This window comes from Erpetoichthys calabaricus, chromosome 11, assembly GCF_900747795.2.
Source record: "Erpetoichthys calabaricus chromosome 11, fErpCal1.3, whole genome shotgun sequence".
NCBI lineage: Eukaryota > Metazoa > Chordata > Cladistia > Polypteriformes > Polypteridae > Erpetoichthys > Erpetoichthys calabaricus.
The window spans coordinates 35,632,329-35,653,739 of NC_041404.2; the positions used below are offsets into that span (position 1 = coordinate 35,632,329).

Here is a 21,411-nt window from a genome sequence, read left to right on the forward strand (position 1 = left end):
CAAAGTGACAAATTGCAAAAACATACTGTATATGGTATTATTTAAAATTTATTAAAAAAAAAAAAAAAAACTTCACTTTAGAATACAATTTCATGTTGTAATATATATTATGATTCTGAAGAAATAAAAGTTCAAAATATCAAACTTACACTTTTAAAGTTATGGTACACCTCTGAACATGTATTATGTCCCTACAAATTGAATTTAGACCTGATGACTAGAAAAAAAATATATTTGCCTGCTAATTTGAAATAAAAATTATATAAAAATGAAAGGCAGCATTTGAACATTTTGCATTAATTTATTCAACATATCTAAATTTACAAAAAAGTATTTGTACATTACAAAGAATGAATAATGGTCCGGTCACGCAGACTCTGCACATATTCTTTAGCTTGGTCAAAGCCTGTTTTCTGTATTTCTTTGGGTGGCACACCTTCAACTAGCTTAACAAAATAATGACAATACACCTTGTCCATTATGCCAAACATTCCTCGTCCGTGATAGCGGATTCGTTTTAGATACTGGCCTTTACCTGAAAAAGATTCGGCTGGGGGGAAAAAAAAAAGAAAAATGAAAAAATGATTAGTCAATGTCTTATCTTTTTACTTCTAACTGCAAAAAATGTATACATAAAAGAGCATTTACATGACAAAAGCACACATGGTGAAAAATCTTGCTTACAAAGGTAAGGCTGAAAACTACAATGAGATAAAATGATTTTTCTGATAAACATTAAGCTAAATGTTTTTCAACCCCCCATCTACACCATTTTTATGAGGACATTTTAAAAACAACAAAAATACAAATAAATTAACACAATAATAGGTTTTGTACTTTCCTTCAGTTCCTACATTTATAGATCTCTTTCTTAGCATTGTCTTTAATAATGTCACTCTTGTCACTAACTACTGTTTAAAATCTTTTATGAACTCTGTACAATTTCCTCTAATTCAACACATTTCTTCAATGACTCCTTCCTGACAATCCTTGCTACACAGTTTTCATAAAATGTGTCCATTCCTCATTACCTATCCCACTCAAATCCCTGTTCAGTCCCTTGTTCTCTCTCAACTGGACTACAGCAACTCTCTCCTGGCAAGACTCCCGGCAACTGCTCTCTGATCTCTTTAACTCTTCCAATGGTGTATTAATTTACCCGATACTACTCCTCTGCTATTCTTCTTCCACAGGTTTCCAGTTACAGCAAGTACTCAATTCAAAACACTTGTCTTCAGCTACAATTCCTGCATAGCTCAGCATATCAGTACCAATAAAATCTCTGGCCTCAACACATCCTTACAAGTTATGTACATTTTGTTTCAGCCTGTCTACTAACTGCCCCTTCTTGTAATAGAATTCTTAATCCTGAATTGTGTTTTCTCATTTCCCATTCCCCACCCCATGACAATCTGAACAACACTTTACATACTAATGTTTGGGTGCCTCTTGAGAACACAGCAGCAGAATTTACAAAACCATCTTGGGACAATGTAAATCTTTCTGCTGTCTTCCTAAATATTTGCAGCTATACTCACACAATCAACTGCCAAGCAATGTTAATATTCTTTTAAACTAATTTTTCATCTAGCTTTAGAACTATAGTAGTAAACTTTCTGTGCTCTGCTTGGATTTTGTTCTCTATTGCTTCCTAACTTTGTATTTTGTAATCACTCATACATAATGCGTTAAGTTTGACTATCGTATTTATTCTGGAAAAGGACATTTGTTAAATAATAATAGTAAAGAATAATAACATTACCTTTTCACTTAAGAGTCTTCTATATAAGTGCAATTACTTTTGCTAAGTCTCACACAAGTTCAAATCGCTTACTCTAAATGTATAAAGCCCAACATTTAAATTAAACAACATTTCTGATTTGCAATCATTTTGCTAGTGTCCTTCTCTTGAATTTAAATGGATAATTTTGCATTCAAGACATACACTCCAAAATTCTTGAAAATGACAACCATGGATAAAACAGAAGTACACCCTGTTGTTCTCCTTGTAAACACACACACACACACACAAACTGTACAAGGATATTTTACACAAAAAAGCACAGAGTAGGTGGTAAATACAATAGGTTTATTATGGAAATAGAAACAATTAATTTGAAGCAAATATTTAGATACACAAAAGAAACTTCCAGTTTCAATGTGACAAGCTCAACCTCAGCGTTCCATTTCATAGGGAGCTTTCGATCCATGTTCACATACAAAAAGAATGATCAAATGCTTACTTCACCCATCAATCAATATGGCAAACTTGTAATAGTAATTCAGGGGCTTAAAAAGAAAGCCGCATGAGCTGCAAGCCACAAATCAACACTAAATGAGGTGCAGGCCATTACATGGCAAACACATTGATACCAAGGTGATTTACCAAGTCATATTTTGGTAAAAATAGTGTCAAGCATCTGGCTTTTTTGGAATGTCATGGACTGTAGGAAATCAACATGCAATACGTTGTAGAACACTTCTGTTAATGTATGTGGTAAAATTGACAAAGGTGCTAGAATGCACAATAGAAATCTGCAGGTTGCACTTTAAGAAATTCCAAATCCTAAAACTGAGAATAAAAATATATGGCAATAAATAAATGGGAAGAAAATTACTGCAATAACAGAAGCACAACATGTTGTTTGGCTTCTGTAAAGTTTAAGATGAAATTTAATGCACCAATAAATACATTTGAGCATGTTTGTTGCACCAAGGACCCCTACCCATGGTTACTCAGTCAGATGGGGGCACGCTTTTTAACTTTTTAAATTTCTCAAACACTGACCAGTTATGCTTTGTCCTTTTTTGGTTGGTTGTTTGTTTTTTTTTTTTTTTTAATTGAAATCAATCACTAAAGTTATCAAATTAAAAAAGCTTTAATAAAGGTAAGTGCATATTATCAGTAAATTTAAAATAATGTATTTGATATTTCCTCTTAATTTGAATATGCATAAAAATATTTGGGTAGAGATTTAATAATAATTTAATCTCATAGTTACCCAGTCTAACTACTTACCAATATATAGATTTGACTTGTACTCTACATTGTGGTTTCTTACGGCAATGTCCTGGGCTTCCAACAGAACCTACAAGATACACATTATCATTATCCACCTTACACAATACATCAATTTGAGTTTTTTTTTTTTGTTAAACTTAATAAATGCACAACAGTTTAATGTCTAAAATGAAGAAGAAACGGAATACCAGAAAAACTGGAAACAAGTCTATTACTATATACAACTACTGTTATTATTCCAGGAACTAATGATATTCTGAACAAAAAAAAATCAATTCTGAAGCTTCTTTTCTAAATACATGAACGTATAATAAATAATGATTTTACCTACCTAATATTTACTGTATGTTCCTGAACTCTGACTTAAAGCCAGATTGCTGGGGCCTACTCGCTCAAAATGACATTTACTCTGAAATTTGAGCATTTAATTAAATTCAGGGCTGCAATAGGTGACTGGTGACACAGGGTGGCAAACAACACTGGACTAAGTGCCAGTCCATTGCACTAAACAAAATCTCACGCACACAGGGGCCATTTTAGATTGGTGAATTAACCTAATCAGGGCTTCTTTGGGGATGTGAGAAGATATCCCACATATAAAAAGAAAAAAAAATTGTGCCGTCACCATTACTGTTTAAAATCAGGAAAAATTATTTTGAAGCTTTACTTTTAATTTATAAAGAGGCTATAGAAAAAGAAAGAGCAAGAGCAGCAGTTTAAAAAAAAAGGCATACCTCTTTAATTATCTTAGCTCCTTTTTTGTTGTTGAACTCGAGCTGTGCAATTGCCTGATCAATTGTCATACCACGAATCTGTTTAAAAGACGACAAATTAAAAACACACATTTGTTTTGATTCCCTGTGGATGGGTCATAGGGAATCAAAGTCTATTTAACAACAACTAGAACCAGGCAGGAATTGGCTTCGATTATAGAACAAGCAATTACCAGGGCACACTCACACAAACATCTACACTAACTCCAGTCTAGCCTGAAAGCTGTTTGAATCATAATTGTTTTCAAGAACATTTACATTAATGTACTCTTCACAAAAGAAATTACAAAAAAAAATGAATGAAAACAAAAATTTTATTTAACAGATTTCAAATTATATATATCTGCAAAAGATTCAACTGTGAAAACTTCCATTACAAATAAAAATGGGTAAATGAAATTACAAAAAAAGTACCAGTAGTTGGTATTTTTAATACCATAATAAAGCTAGCTTCTAGGTTTAAGAACCTATCTTTTAATATACCAATAGCCAAGTGTTAACATAGCTTATATTATGCAGTTTGTTTTTAACGTGAGCAAAAAAATCAATGTCACATTGCCAAAATTTCTTTTCAATGCTAAAAATAAACAAACACACAAAAAGAAAGAAAAAAAAACAAAGAGCTAGATTATGTATTACAAATCTATTGTAACATCTTTAGCAATCTTCTGTTTAGAATGCAAGATAAAGCAGTGTCTTTAACACCTGGGGCCTCATGTATAACGCCGTGCGTAGAACTCACACTATAACATGGCGTAAGCACAAAAGCGGGATTGTGCGTACGCACAGAAAAATCCAGATGCAGGAATCTGTGCGCACGCATACTTTCACGTTCTTCTACTACATAAATCCCGATTTGCGTGAAAAGTAACGCACGTGCACGCGCCTTCTGTCCCGCCCCAACTCCTCCCAGAATTACGCCTCTTTGAATATGCAAATCAATATAAATAGCCTTCTGTGAAAAGACAATGGGAAAAGCACAGGGGAAAATATAAGAATTTCAGCGAATACCAAGTGGAGGCAAAGGAAAAACGTACTATTTGTTGGTTTAAACAGTGGTATAATCAACAAAAGGAAGTTGATCGAGTGACAGAGTGTCGGAAAAACTCGAAAGATCAACTTCATAAAGTCGCACAGTGCCCGAAATAAAAAAGAAGTCACATATCAAAGTCGCTGTGAAAAGGCGAGTTGTAGCCCACCGTCTGAGTGTCATATGAAAGCGTATTAGGGTACAAACAAAAAACAGGCACACAGTGGGAAAAAAGCACGAAATGTCAACTTTAATCTCGAAATTTCCACTTTAATCATGTAGTTTATTTTGCCATTAAAGTAGAACATTATAAACTTCATCTTAAAATCGTTTTTTTTTACTAGTTTCTCAAGTAGCATGTTAAATGCTTTGTTCTGTATTTGATCTTCTATGTGCTCTATGTGTGTGAATCACTACGTGCTTCCGTTCTTTCTCTTTTTCCGACAGGACACAGAATGCATTACATTCGAGATATTACAGCTCTCTGAATAATTAAAATACTGAGATGTATACGTGATATCATTTTCATGATGATCGGAATGAAAGCATGTTATTAAACATGGGAACACAGTGGCGCAGTGATTGTTCATAGCTCACGCAAGAGGCTTGCTGCACCATGTGTGATCTTCGATGAAATAATTTATTACAGAAGTACTGTCTCTTTCAAACGTACTAACCTCCAATTCCTGTCCATACTTTTCTTTCTCCAATCGCCACACAATCAGCTCTGTAATAGACGTTAAGCCATTTGTAAGCTTAGAACGCCGATTCTTCAAAACTTTTAAGGAACATTGAAATATCTTCGTACAATAGTACATGTTTAATTATTCTATTCGTCAATCCTTCCAGTGTCGCGTCAGCACCAGCAAGAATACAGCGCAAGGCCGGAGTTATCCTTGAACTAGCTATACGCTGCGGCACCGTGTCCTCACATGTTTAATTATTAGCAATACAGATTATTTAAATGAAGTTAAAGTTTTATCTGTATACTATAAGCAACACATTTTGCTGCATTTCATCTTAAAAATGATATTGCCATCATACGCGCTTTATAAAAGTAGCGCAGGTTGTGCAATATTATAACTGTAGTGTAAGTTTACAGTGAGGTGATTGAGTGCGTTTATAGTTCTTGGGATGAAACTGTTTCTGAAACGCGAGGTCCGTACAGAAAAGGCTTTGATGCTTTTTGCCGTGGTTGAGGTAGTGTGTACTTGAAACTGTATACCGATAATTCTCTTTCTGATCGATGTAGATCTGTGATTCACACTCAAATACAGTGATATAAATACTCCGAGTGGTGCAGTGAGAGTAATATGGAAAAAGATGATCTGCTGTGGCAACCCTTAACGGGAACAGCAAAAAGAAGAACAAGATGCAGTGAGCGTAACAACGCTAAAGCAGTTCTGGTATTTGGAATACTATGGCTATTCCCTGGCCCATTCTATTGCAGCAGGTTAATTACAATCAGATGCATTACACTAATAAACAATATGCAGTTAATTTCAGTGTATTTATAAAGCCGCGTCAGGAATGTGGAGCTAAGAAAGAAAGGATGAGCACACAGGAACAGTAGTTTGACCATTCTGTGGACCATTATATTGCTACAGGTTAATTACAATCAGATGCATTAAATTTATGAACGATATGCGGTTAATTTCAGTGTATTTGATAAAGCCGCCGCCGTGGATGTGGATCTAAGAAAGAGTAACCACACAGGAACAGTAGCACTGCTTTGACGCTGGGTGCCGCCAGTCTGCAAAACCGGGCGGATAAATTGCGTACGCCAAGGAATGAGTTACCGTGGAAATGTGCGTGGCTTTACGCCAAGTTTAGGTTTTATACATCGCGATTTGAGCGTGGAAAGGTTCGTACGCAACATTTCTGTGCGTACGCACCGTTTATACATGAGGCCCCTGGTCTTCAAGGCATGAAATAAAATCGCTACAGTGTAATATGAGACGTTAAGTCATTTCCAGACATTTTACCATTTCCTAAATTTCAAAATGTGTACAGAATAACCTGGAAAATTTCCATCCATTCAGCTTGTGAACCTTGTATAACCTTGGGGATCATATTTATAAAACTTGCAAAACACAGATAAAGATGCTCAAAATGTGTGTACGTACAAACATCACGATTTATAAAAGTGAAAGCCTGCACTTATTCACGGCAACTCTGACCCAAGCATACACAACATTCTGACGGGAAAATGATGACACCCTTGATCAAGTAGGGAAATGCAGCCAAACCAACTAAATGATGACTTAGACAGATAATTAATATCACCAAGCTATAATAATGTGCATAAGCATGACAATGATATTAAAGTCAGAATGTGATGAATGATGATGATGATGATGACTGGCTTATGAGCTGCTTTAGACTTTTAAAGAGCCATTTGTTTGGAAATATGTGTGGAGTTGGCCTTAACATTTAATAAAAAAAAAAAAATTTAAAACAGACTGCCCAAAATCGGGCTCTGCCTGTTCAAATGCAGGTTTTAACAACAGCTGGCTTTCTGGCAACAGGTACTTACTAAGTTTTGTAAGACTTCATGCTGTTAGACATTTGTAAGCAAAGGAGTTAAAGGCAGCTGACAGTTCCCCCTGGTATAATATCAAAACATAACAGATGTAGACAGTAAGAGATACATTTTTGTTAATTTTACCTTTGTGATATTTAATGCCAGGTTGCTGGTGGTAAACCATTTTATCAGTTTTGCTCTCACAACAATCACTTTGGTGATATCAGCATATCAGATGTTACTTTTTCTTATTTCCTTACTTTGCCTTCAACACTACTTATCAAGACTTTAGAGTTTGCTCCTGATACAATTTTTAATGCATCACACCACTCTTATTTGAATGAAAGCAAAGAAAACCCTAAAACAGATGCAAAATAAACTGGAAAACTTCATGTTGTTTTGACAGGAGGCAATGCAGCTTCAGAAAGCACGAGTTGACTGTTTAATGTGGTAATTAAAAAGTAAGCTATTTAGTCTTTTCAATTTAAATATTTTTTGGAATGATGTGTCTTACAATTTCTAATTACTTTATTGAAACGTAAACCTCAAAATATGGGATTCAGAGTACTGCTGTATAACTGAAGCAGCACCATCCATTAAAAAAGGGTTTGCATTTAATATAAAACAAATATCAAAACTGTTCTTACCAGCTTCGCCAAATACCACATCTTGTCCTTGCTGTATTTGATTTGTCTGCGACAGTGGTAAATCTCCTAAAACGGAACATAATCATAGTTAAACACAGTATGAACTGGGATATTAGTATATTTAACAACCTTATTTTGAAGTTTAAAATATACAAGGGGGCTCCGCCCCCTGCTCGCTTCGCTCGCCTACCCCCGGTGTTTTGAACCCATGCCCGCTGGTCAGTTGTAGTTTCAGACGCGCGTTGTAGGAGCTTGCGTTGTTTTGAACCCGTGCTTGCTCTGCTTCTGCGGTTTGAGACGCGCGTTGTAGCCGTATATCCGTCAGTTGAGCTCGTTCGGTTTGAACCCGTGCCTGTTTTGCCTGCGCAGTTTCAGACGGTGGATAGGAAGTAAAGAACGCATTGTATGGCAAATCACAAAGATTTATTGGAATATCTCTTTATATACAATATTTGTAGTAAAGATGGTTTGTTGTCCTTGAATGATTTTTTCTTGGTATTGGAGTATTTATAACTTTAAGTTTAATGTCAGATGAACGCTGAACTCATGAGAAGGCTACATAAAGTTGTCCATGTCCAAATACGCGCTCAGAGAGGTATATACCAACTTTGTTCATGGTCTGTGCTTGGGATTTGTTGATTGTCATGGCAAATGCAGGTTTACTGGGAAATTGGTGTCGCCCAAGTGTAAATGGCAATTGAAGGGCAGAACTTGTAAGGTGAATTCTAGGAATTAAAACAGTATTGTCAGTATGTGATCCTGTAAGTATTTTTGCTTCAATAACATTGTTTGACATGGTGTTGATGACTAAATGTGTACCATTGCATAAACCCTGTTTAGTATTAACGTTTTTTAATAACATGACAATTGTTCCGATTTTAAGGTTAAGATTGTGTTGTGGCAGTCTGGCTGGGTTAATAGTGTTCAGATATTGTAAAGGGAAATGAAGATGTTCGATGTCGTCTGCAGAATCAATTTTGTCAGTACTTAGAAAGAGGCGGCTTTCTCCAGATAGTAATGCAATGACTTGGTTATTTATGTGATCAACATCAATATTCTTTGGACATAATATAGCCTGTCGCGTTAACAGTGTTATCTGGTCTACTGTTTTGGAGGCGTGAGCGCAATTACATTAGTTCTTCCTTGTTTAGCGTTAGTAACATGGATAATGGATTGCACTTATTGATAATACGTAGCGTTTTTTGTGGTTGAATTGTTAAAAATGTATGACTGTAATGTGATGATTAAGTTATGCTATATAGTCTTCACGTGTGAGGATGACGAACCTTTAATACGGAGTGTTCGTTTATTCTTATTACCCATCAGGTGTTGTGACTGTGTCTTGTGTGGTTGCACTGTAAATATTGTATCACTGTAATGTGATTCAAATATGTTGTGGAGTCCGTATTTGTGTGGTTTCTGTAGTATATCGTATTTTTGCTTGTGGGTTATTAGAGGTGCGTGGATCATACATGTGTAGTGTGTTTGCGTACTGTCTGGCACTTTCCGTACTCCAACTGATTTGTGACCCTTTCTGGACTCCGTAGTCTGTCCCGTTTTGCTTTGGGGTGGCGTATCATGTCGGGTTTGATTTGTGAACCTTTCTCGACTCCGTATTCTGTCCCGTTTTACACTGGGTTTGGGCGCTGTAATCTCGGGCTTGATGGGTGACACCGTGTGGACTCCGTAGTCTGTCCCGTTTCACTCTGGGTCGTGTGTGTGACTCCTCTTTTTTGTGTGCTATGGGCGCGTTGTCTCATTTCTTATTTCTGTTAGTGGAGGGGGGCTTTGTGTCTCGATTCTTATTTATGTTAGTGGGTGTACTCCGTAGTCTGTCCCGTTTCACTCTGGGGCTTTGTGTGGCGCCTGCGTCTGACTCCTTTTTTTTTGTGTGCTATGGGCATATCCGGTTTACCATTCTCGTTGGAGGGGGGCTTTGTGTGGCGCCTGCGCACTATGTCTTTTGCGTCCACGGGCAGGTCACTGCGTCCATATCCGGTTTACCATTCTCATTTAGTAATATGGATTGGTATATATTTTAATTAAACCATGCACGAGTGAGTATGGAGGTATATTTGAGTATACTTTGCAATGGACTGATGTTAGCTCTACAGCCTGTTTTTTCTTAGCACTGCTCAGATAGACTCCAATATCCATCATTTCTGTATAAAATAGCTGAAGTTAAATTCCTAAAGATTGATGAATGCTGAAAGAGAACTACAAACACATTTTTCCTCCAACAACCTGAATGCTGCCCCACTCAGAGTGTGCTAAGCTGGAATCATTGTCTTTCACTGTTAAGAAAGTGAAGATAAAGGCATAAGGCGGTGTTCACAAAATATTAAAATATCTCAATAACCTGTAAGAAAACACTAGATTCCTCCTACACAAAGACATTCTTCAACCAAAGAAAATCATTAATAAATTTAGATATATGGGATTAGTCTACCTTTAATAAAAAATAACATATGAATTATATAAATAAAGGATTTAATATCACCATATGCACCTATTACTCTGCAAGCACACTTTTTATTCCTGAAATTACTTAGTTGTAATAGAATAATACAGTCTAACTACTAAGAGCACTGCTGGAAGGATTACCCACTTGTTAGTATCAACAGTAAGTATCAATTTTAACATTTTAAAATTACTTCAATACTCATTTTTCATGGTATTGATTCAACAGCCTACATTAAAAAAAGGCAATTCCAGTTCTCCATGGCTTGATTTGCAGCTTTGTTTCCATCCACTTACAAGTGTTAACAAGACAGTAATTTCATCAGTGTTGGAGGCTTCACCAACATGCTTCACTAACAAACAGGACAGCCAGAGGTGCCACGAAAATATTTGGTTTTGCAGCAAACCAACAGGAAAGGAAAACCACAAGATACACACAAGCGTATATGCAAGAACTGTAAAGGAATCAATGCAAAAAAAGTTTGAGAGATATCTTATTTTTAAATTATGGAAACATTAATAAGTATAAACTTGTAAACTGTTGCGCCTGAAGTAGCGATGAGATATTTATTTCTTTTCTACAAGTTAAAACTTTTTTTGTAGCAGCTAAACGTTCAACACAACAAGACAGAGGTCTTCAAATTTATTTATTTTTTTTTAAAAGCTATGAGTCGCTTTTATTCTGTGCTACTCATTCAGAGGCAACAGTCTTTAGCATTATAGGGCTCCATCACCTACTCGATTTTTAAAACATTGCCACAAAGCCGGCTCCAGTAGCGCTTTTTTTTCTTTTATTATGTGCAATTTTAAATTTACATTTTTTGTATTTCATCACATTTACTATATAACGTAAGGCATAGTAACATTTTAGTGTTCAACTGTATAAACAGTGACTCTACTCTTCCGTATGCTCCGTATGCCAGCTGTGCTTCAGAGTGTGTATTCAGTATGTCAGGGTTTATTTGCAGCCTAACAAAAGCATGTAGCAACCTCACGGAAGAGCATGTTGACATGCTAGTCTTTCCTGGAAAAAGTATTGAAACTACAAAAACATCATAGATTATTCACACAAAAAATGCAATGTGCATTGTTAACATTTAGGCAAAGTATTTAAATGTGTTAATGGTCTGCTTGTGTGATGCTGTGATGAACAACTGTATACAAAAGACCACATTAATGTTCTTTGTGCTTGAATATTAAAATGAATGTAAAATGATCACTCATGTATACTGTTTACAAAAAAATAATACTTATTCAATTAACATTAAGTGATATTTGTAACATTTCATTGTACTACCTCAGTAATAATATTTGGTTTCATCAATGTGTAAAAAAAAAAACAAAAAAAAACTGCTGACCAGATTTAAACTTCTTTGCTTTTTATTGTTTAAGAGAAATCTATTAACTTTTACAGAAGACTGCACTGACATTTTTTGCATTTATAGATGAAAATTTTTTTTTTTTTCTCCATCATCATTAAGATTTTAATGCATACAGAATTGCAATTTATTTAAATACAATTTTAATGAATTACCTCATATACTGTGTTAGGCATCAAAAAATGGTATTAAACTTCAATAGTTTTCTTAGTATGGTGCTGAAATTTTTGTACTGGGACAACCCTGCTTGTTAGTGAGTCTCTCTCTCTCTCTCTCTCTAAAATAAGATTCTTCTTGTATTCTTACCTTAAATGTTAATATTTTTATGCCCATATTGCTCCAGTAAATAAGCTATCTACTGCAATATCTGTTGTATAAATAGGTGCAAAGGACACTTACTGCTTGCCTAGGGGGATCTCCTGGAAGTTGTGGTGGATAAACTATCCGATTTTTTCTTTCCCAGCTTTTAGTTTCTAAGGAATGACTTGTATGAATGCTGGATTTGTGCAAGAAACTGCATGATGGAAGAAGCCTGAAGAAAACAGAAATGCATAAACATAACACTCACAAGGCAAAATAAAATCTATGGAACAGTTGACACCATTCTTTAAAACAAACGACAACAAATTAACCTTTCTGACTATAATTAATTAACAGTGAGTAGATAGTTGCTCTTCTAAACTTAGCCTAGATATTTGTTAAAATATACCTAAACAAAAAATACTATGTAAAATCTATGGTCAAACTTTATTTTTACTACTTTGAACAATGTATGATTAATAGAACATTATTATTAGGAAATAGTAACAAATTTGAAAGATTAGTAAACGAGATTCTGAAAATTTGTATGAATGTTTTTACATTGTTATGCTTGCTAACAGCAATTTATATTAAACATAACATTCTCAATCCAACTCCATTCAGTTGATGCAGCGATAGGCCATGTGATTGCTTACAAACTACCGAGACTTGGTCCTTGATCCTGTCTACTGAAAGCTTATGACCCGATACATTCCGGTAATTCAAACAATTTGAGATAGCAGCAACCTCGGCAAACTGACCTGTGCTCATGAGTTTCTTATGGCAAAGTGATTGCCAAACAAAGTAACATGGCAGTAATAAAAAGAACAGCAGTGACAAAGGCTGAGCATCCAGTAAATCACAGAGGCTGATGACATAACTAAGGACATCATCAAATTATAATTATATATATATATATATATATATATATAAAACCCTTATGGCAACCATAAAAGCATGGTCCCTGCAATCTAATAATCTCCCTAGACTCTGTACATAAATACCTGTTCAAATTAACAATCAAGTGTAAGTATTACATTGTTCACCAAACTTAACTTTACTAAACAAAACTAAAAGATGGCAAAGGGACTGTCATTGTGTATTTGTGTCAGTGTTTGAAAGAGTACCAACATCTGCCCAATGTCACACACAACACAGAAGGTGATTAACTAACAAAGGTCTCGTCCACACGTACCCAGGTATTTTTTAAAACAAGTGTTTTGCTCCTCCATTTAAAAAAAATAATAAATCTTGTCCACGGCGTTTAAAAAAAAAAAAAAAAAAAAAAAATCTCCATCCACATGAAAACGCAAAAATCCATTGTAAAGAGCATGAAACAGGCATAGATAACAAAGGGAATGTCATTTAGATTAATGTCCATCGCCCTTTTTTATTCACGTGTGTTCAATATGGAATTTGCAAAAATAAGGGAGTCATGAACACTACAACGTCAATAAATGAACACTTGTAATTACAGGTGGCCTGCATGTTAAGAGAAAACTACCCCTTTCTGTTCAAATTATCCATGGAATTTGTAGATGGCTTCTTTATATTTACATTAGTCCCGGTGAAACCCTGCTACAAGTTCCTCTGCTTTGGGCCCAAGTGGACTGTAGTTGCTTCGCACTCTTGCCTTACTATTTTAGAAACCACTTGTCTTTGACAACCCAAAGGCATTTGGCGTCTTGAATAATCCCCCTCATCTGCTAAATAGCAGAGACTGTAGGCAACTTTTTAACAACACAACAGGCACTCTCATTACAGTTGTCTTTCTTTTGATGTGCGGACGAAGCAGCTCACTACAAGACAACAGCAATGTCCTTGACAAACAAAAATTCTCTTCAGCAACAACCACTGTTGCTCAATATTGTGATAAATTGTATATTTCAATATAAACATGTAAAAAGTCCGGTTAACACCAGCATTATATTATCTATGACCGCAACTGCACAAAACTGCCTCACGTAAATAAAACATAATGGCACACACTCTGGCATCAATCGGAGAAGATACTGGCACACACTCTGATAGTTACAAGCCAATAAACTCTAATTTTCCCTGTTTTGGTTCTACACATCTATAACCTGGAAGGAGTTTTTCAAAATCTCCTTTTTCAGGGACCTAAAACGCAGTCTGCGTGTGGACGAAAGGCCAAAACACTACATTTAATAAAAAAATAAAAATAAATAAAAATAAAACCCTGGGTACGTGTGGACAGAGTCAAAGAATAAAAACACATGCTGAAACACATAGACAACGGGGATTTTATTTACATTTTATTTTGGAAACCTAGGTCGTCGTGTTTATTAAATACAAATGTCTGTTTGTTTATCATGGAATTACTCACCAACTCACTAAGAAGACAGAACTTTATTTGTCCCCATGGTTAAATTTCCCTTTTTACAGAAGCTCATTAAATAAAACATACACACTCTCACTATGGTGTGAATACACACCAGAAAAACAAAAAAGGAAGAAAATTAGAAAGAAAAACTTCTGACTTGGCAATTACAGTCACAGAGAGGCATCATGCAATTGTATTGCAATTGGTATAAAGGGGTACCAGTAGCATATTTTTGACACACTTCTGCTGAACAGTGTTAAGTGTGTCAGTCAGAGGATGTGCAGCATTGTTCATAAAGGCACTCAATTTTGTATTAATCCTGTCCTTCGGTTTTACCTCAACGGAGTGCCACACCCCCAGCCTGCCCTCTTAATTTGATTGTTGGTTGGGTGGGCCTCTCTTGAAAAGATGTTACCAGCTCAGCACACCTCAGCATAGAAAATCACACTGGCTATCACTGAACTGGAAAATACATTAAGGGGCTTGAACCTTGATCTTTGTGTTAAATCGAGAATTTATGACATGATCTGTTCATGAAGTTTAAAACTATTAAGCAGTTTAGTTAAGAACCGAAGATGTATGCATTGCGAAACACACTATTCTTCTATAGTAGTAATATTATCACATGCAGAGTGCAGTTAAATTCAAATCCAAAAAACATGCAACATGTAGTCACTCTATGGCGACATTACACATAAGAATGTGTTAATAAATTAAACTACCCCAGACATGATTGTAATAAGGAAAAAAATACCCGTTCCCGATGCCAGGTGACTTTTTTCGCTTAGCTTGGGCTTGCGACTAAATACAGTGCATCCGGAAAGTATTCACAGCGCATCACTTTTTCCACATTTTGTTATGTTACAGCCTCACTCCAAAATGGATAATGGATTCAATTCATTTTTTTCCTCAGAATTCTACACACAACTCCCCATAATGACAACATGAAAAAAGTTTACTTGAGGTTTTTGCAAATTTATTAAAAATAAAAAAAAAACTGAGAAATCACATGTACATAAGTATTCACAGCCTTTGCTCAATACTTTGTTGATGCATCTTTGACAGAAATTACAGCCTCAAGTCTTTTTGAATATGATGCCACAAGCTTGGCACACCTATCCTTGGCCAGTTTCGTCCATTCCTCTTTGCAGCACCTCTCAAGCTTCATCAGGTTGGATGGGAAGCGTCGGTGCACAGCCATTTTAAGATCTCTCCAGAGATGTTCAATCGGATTCAAGTCTGGACTCTGGCTGGGCCACTCAAGGACATTCAGAGTTGTCCTGAAGCCACTCCTTTGATATCTTGGCTGTGTGCTTAGGGTCATTGTCCTGCTGAAAGATGAACCGTCGCCCCAGTCTGTGGTCAAGAGCGCTCTGGAGCAGGTTTTCATCCAGGATGTCTCTGTACATTGCTGCAGTCATCTTTCCCTTTATCCTGACTAGTCTCCCAGTCCCTGCTGCTGAAACACATCCCCACAGCATGATGCTGCCACCACCATGCTTCACTGTAGGGATGGTATTGGCCTGGTGATGAGCGGTGCCTGGTTTCCTCCAAATGTGATGCCTGGCATTCACACCAAAGAGTTCAATCTTTGTCTCATCAGACCTGAGAATTTTCTTTCTCATGGTCTAAGAGTCCTTCAGGTGCCTTTTGGCAAACTCCAGGTGGGCTGCCATGTGCCTTTTACTAAGGAGTGGCTTCCGTCTGGCCACTCTACCATACAGGCCTGATTGGTGGATTGCTGCAGAGATGGTTGTCCTTCTGGAAGGTTCTCCTCTCTCCACAGAGGACCTCTGGAGCTCTGACAGAGTGACCATTGAGTTCTTGGTCACCTCCCTTACTAAGGCCCTTCTCCCCCGATCGCTCAGTTTAGATAGCCGGCCAGCTCTAGGAAGACTCCTGGTGGTTTTGAAATTCTTCCACTTACGGATGATGGAGGCCACTGTGCTCATTGGGACCTTCAAAGCAGCAGAAATTTTTCTGTAACCTTCCCCAGATTTGTGCCTCGAGACAATCCTGTCTCGGAGGTCTACAGACAATTCCTTTGACTTCATGCTTGGTTTGTGCTCTGACATGAACTGTCACCTGTGGGACCTTATATGGACAGGTGTGTGCCTTTCCAAATCATGTCCAATCAACTGAGTTTACCACAGGTGGACTCCAATTAAGCTGCAGAAACATCTCAAGGATGATCAGGGGAAACAGGATGCACCTGAGCTCAATTTGGAGCGTCACGGCAAAGGCTGTGAATACTTATGTATATGTGCTTTCTCAATTTTTTTTATTTTTAATAAATTTGCAAAAATCTCAAGTAAACTTTTTTCACGTTGTCATTATGGGGTGTTGTGTGTAGAATTCCGAGGGAAAAAAATGAATTTATTCCATTTTGGAAAAAGGCTGTAACATAACAAAATGTGGAAAACGTGATGTGCTGTGAATACTTTCCGGATGCACTGTAGATGGATTGTAAACCACAGGGTTTCCAACTCAATTCATACCTCCGATTCACTTACTTTGCCAGTGTCCGAAGCTGTAACGAAAATATGTAAACACATCCTCTGTATACATTCATTTGAAAAATGCGAGCAGAGCGACGCTAAATAAATACATAAAATGAAGGTTATTTGACTCTGCACATTCTGAAGTGCCTTTCACGGTTGCCATAATAAAATACGCTATATAAAGGATTACTTTATTAAACTTAAATGAACACATTAAGCACTAAACCACTTTGAAGCAAAGGAGGCATGCAGCAAGTGTGAATAAGCCCGTACAAAAATCAAGAAAAGAGAGATGAGATTAACTGTGGAATTAAGTTGAAAGGTGTTTTACCTCGTATGCACAAAATTGTCCACGCCTTTTGCTAGATAAACAAACAAAAGACAAAACAAAATAAACTTCATGTTAAACACCAAACAAAACGCTACACCGTAACATACAAAACCGATCAACTTTCCATATTTACATTTAACCTCACCTAGTCTGACCACACACGACAGCGCCATATTGCTTCTTTGGCTCGCTGCGTCACAGGCGTCAAACAGCAGGCGCTACCAATTGATCGCAACTGTCATCGATAACCAAACCTTTGAAGTGCTTCAGATTTTTTTTTGGACTTTGGTGTTTCATTGGAATGGTCATTCAAGTCACTATTCATATATTTACTGTGGTTGCATAAAGAAAAATAAATAAAATAGCGAATTTATATGAAAAGACTGAAAAATTCGTGACGATACGGTGGCACAGTAGTTAGCGCAGCTGAGGGTTAATGTTCCGGGTCCTGCATGTGCGGAGCTAGTATGTTCTCCCCGGGTCTACATGGATTTCGTACATACAGTTTAAATATATATACGGGTTAGGTGAATTGCCTGTGCTAAAACGGCCACAGTTTATATACGTGTTTGTTCGCCCTGCGATGGAATGGCCCCATGCTTGATTTCCTGCTCAGGAAGAAGCAGCTTAGAAAATGAGCAGCTGGATAGATGGATGAAACATCTTCTCCTGGAGTTGTGACCTTGATGTGATGTGGTGGGGAAGCTTATGTGTCTTTGTGACGCTGTGGACCATGTTCTTGGCAAAAAAAAAAGTCTAAGCGGTGGGACAAAACAAGGACCATCCAAAATGCAAACGGAAAGAAAGTGTTTCATCCATGTATCCATGAGCCACTCTCCCCGTCCGTTTTTGGAAAGGAAATTCTGTTCCCGTATTTATCAAGCGTATCAAGAGCAGGAAAGCGGTCCTTCCTAGTTCAAAATTCTCAGAGTGACGTAAATTTGGTCCTGTACTTGGGAGCAGGAGGCATTGTATCGATCCATTCATTTGCGGTTCGCGGGGGCAGTAGTCTAAGCAATGATGCCCAGACATCCCTTTTCCATGCCACCTCCTTAAACTCCTCCGGGAGGATAACGAGGCATTCCCAGGTCACCCTGGCGTGGCCCGGGTTTGCCCCGATGTGTCCTTACGGTTGGGCGTGCCTGAAATACCTCCCAAGGGTGGCGCCCTAATCTGATGCCTGAACCACCTCAGCGGGCTCCTTTCAATGCAGAAGAGCAGCGGCTCAACTTTTAACCAGAATGTGTGCTTTCTCATATTTTCTCTTAAGTGTTAGACCAGACACCCAGCGAAGGAAACTAATTTCTTCCGCTTATATGCGCGATCTATTACTATCAGTCACTACACACAGCTCCTTGTCTATAGATGAGGGTGCGATCGTAGATCGATCAGTAAATCGAGAACTTCGCCTTTCGGCTCAGCTCCCTCCTAACCGCGAGGAAGCAACGCTACCACTACGCCACGCAAATGCATACTATATGCTGCATGATATGTATGAGTTTTATTTGCTTATTTATATTTTTTCAGGTATTCTGGGGAAACATATGAAAGTACTAATTTAATTGTACTATGCACACATGTCAATAACCTGGTCTCGAGGGGCTACAGAAAGTATTAGGGTCGGACTGATAACATAACTTTGCGCTAGTTAAAAATAAATAAAAGAAAAAAAAAACAACGCAAGAATGTATATATTGAAATTAAACAGTTATTTTGAAATAAATCGTTTAACAGGGAATATGGCTAATAGAGATTTTCAAAAAATAAGTACGCCTGCAGGTATAGGTAACATCCATCCATCCATCCATTTTCCAACCTGCTGAATCCGAACACAGGGTCACGGGGGTCTGCTGGAGCCAATCCCAGCCAACACAGGGCACAAGGCAGGGAACCAATCCTGGGCAGTGTGCCAACCCACCACAGGACACACACAAACACACACCAAGCACACACTAGGGCCAATGTAGAATCGCCAATCCACCTAACCTGCATGTCTTTGGACTGTGGGAGGAAACCGGAGCGCCCGGAGGAAACCCACGCAGACACGGGGAGAACATGCAAACTCCACGCAGGGAGGACCCGGGAAGCGAACCCAGGTACCCAGATCTCCCAACTGCGAGGCAGCAGCGCTACCCACTGCGCCACCGTGCCGCGGTATAGGTAACATTATAATTAAAATACCAAACACGTCTACGACTTTTTACGTAATTTGTTTCAATATAAGGTGTTGTGCCGTGTATGGATGCAAAGAGAAGTCAAGCAAAATGACACCTTTTATTGGCTGACTAATAAAAGGTGTCATTTTGCATGACTTCTCATTGCATCAATATGATTCCATAAGGCTATGTTCTGATAGAGTTCAGTACTGTATACAGTAGAGGTTAACTGGAAAACAGTTGGCTATTTTTGGGGATTTTACCCTGCAATAAATTAAAGGGTCGATTCCTGTCTTGCGCCCAGTGCTGCCAAGGCAAACACCGGTTTGTCGCACTGGGGTGAGATTGAGAGATTGAATATTTTTATTAGCGTAAGAAACACTGTGTGTTTTATGTACATCCAGTACTAACGACAAGAGAATAAATTATTCGCATTATTATGCATATAAATACAAGACCGTCTTATTAATTATTGATTATTAATGCAATTTAACATCGAGATCACTATTAATGACACGCATATCTGCCATAAAATGAAAAGATATCCAGAACAGTCGTTTTGTTGAGCACGTTCGCATGGCTGGATTAAGTACTTTTGAAAATGAAACATGGACATTCGTGCAGCGCTTAAATGCCAAACGCAAGAAAAATTCCTTTTGCGATTTGTTTACGCGACAGTTTAACATCTTGTCTGAAGAAGGGGCCTGAGTTACCTCGAAAGCTTGCATATTGTAATCTTTTCAGTTAGCCAATAAAAGGTGCCATTTTGCATGATTTATCATTACGGCAATTTAAGAAAATGATTTCAATGAGAGAGCAAAGTATGTCCCTTATGGCGAGCTGTAGTTCCTTTAAGGCAGTGCTAGTTGCTATACGATATGTTTCTCGTTCCACTCCGAGGGCAAGCATGGGTATCGCGACTGATTTGTCATAAACCAAAGGATTGCGAGACCGGCTGAAAAGAAGTTTTTATGAAACTAACCAAAATGCACGAAAGGCTTCTTCCACCTTCCCCGAACTGGTATTGCTCTCGATGTTGTGATGTCAACCCCAAAGGACTTTTAGGGTTTGGAGGAAAAAATTCAGTTTATTTGCTTAGCGTCACAGCCACATCTCTTGTGGTGTCAGGTGAGGTGATTGTATAATGCACAGCGCAACAAGTAGAATCATAAGTGACGAAGAGCAATCAAAAATCATATATTTATTTTTGTGACACATTGCTGTTAGTTAATTATCCTGTGTTTTACGAAGCATACAATGCTTTTCATGATCAGCGAATGTACTCTTGATATGTCAAAATGAGCATTGTATGGCCAAAAAGTACTAAATAATATTCTGTATCAATACTGAAATGTATAAGTATTCAGTTATTTGTCAGGTATGTTTAATGCCTACAGTTTGGCACCGGTATTAAGTCGTGAACGTAAAGTTGGGTATATTTTATCCAGTTTAAATGCTAGTCCTTGCTTTTCTTTTTTTTTTTACACTTCGTAATGCATTTGGGAAATGTTTAAGCTAGCGCACTGATTTTATATTTTAGCGGATGTGTTCACAAACAGTTGTATTTTAGTAATTTTCATTATAAACGTTATCTCCAAGTCACATGGGTGTTATTATTTCTAATGGCCTACTTGTCAGCATATTCATTTTTGCATTTACAGATAGTTACTTTTCAGCACACAGAATAGCGTTTAATAGGCATAGGAGCCCATGATACCATATTATCACTGTTCTAAGATCACAATACAATAATGTCATGTTTTGCAATAGTATGTATTGCCATTAGCATCAGTACTTTTCTTTAGTTAATCTGCTCTGTTCCTTTACAGTGTAAAATGTTTTTTGTTCTGTAGATTTACATCTGGTGACTTTACTTGCTACATGCAATACTTCTCTTGCATGTGTGTCACAGTTTAATATTACCTATATCTACCGAATGTATAT

The 21,411-nt window shown here is 37.3% G+C and overlaps 2 protein-coding genes across 4 annotated transcripts in view; one reads left to right on the forward strand and one right to left on the reverse strand.

Annotated features, from left to right (window-relative positions):
• Positions 1 to 281: 281 nt before the first annotated feature.
• Positions 282 to 17,539, reverse strand: mrpl22 (mitochondrial ribosomal protein L22). The gene is made up of 7 exons (XM_028812932.2): positions 17,457 to 17,539; positions 17,312 to 17,342; positions 12,235 to 12,367; positions 7,997 to 8,062; positions 3,757 to 3,834; positions 3,020 to 3,089; positions 282 to 550 (listed from the first exon to the last, which is right to left on the reverse strand). The coding sequence occupies exons 1-7, from the start codon at positions 17,482 to 17,484 to the stop codon at positions 342 to 344; spliced, it is 615 nt and encodes a 204-aa protein (XP_028668765.2). The 5' UTR covers positions 17,485 to 17,539; the 3' UTR covers positions 282 to 341.
• Positions 17,540 to 20,332: 2,793 nt separating this feature from the next.
• gemin5 (gem (nuclear organelle) associated protein 5) overlaps positions 20,333 to 21,411 on the forward strand; it is a 47,237-nt gene continuing 46,158 nt past the window's right edge. For all 3 annotated transcript variants that reach the window (XM_051933983.1, XM_051933984.1, XM_051933985.1), the window contains exon 1: positions 20,333 to 20,595. In XM_051933983.1, coding sequence (XP_051789943.1) covers positions 20,439 to 20,595 — 157 coding nt within the window. In that variant the 5' untranslated portion in view covers positions 20,333 to 20,438. The remainder of the gene's footprint in view (positions 20,596 to 21,411) is intronic.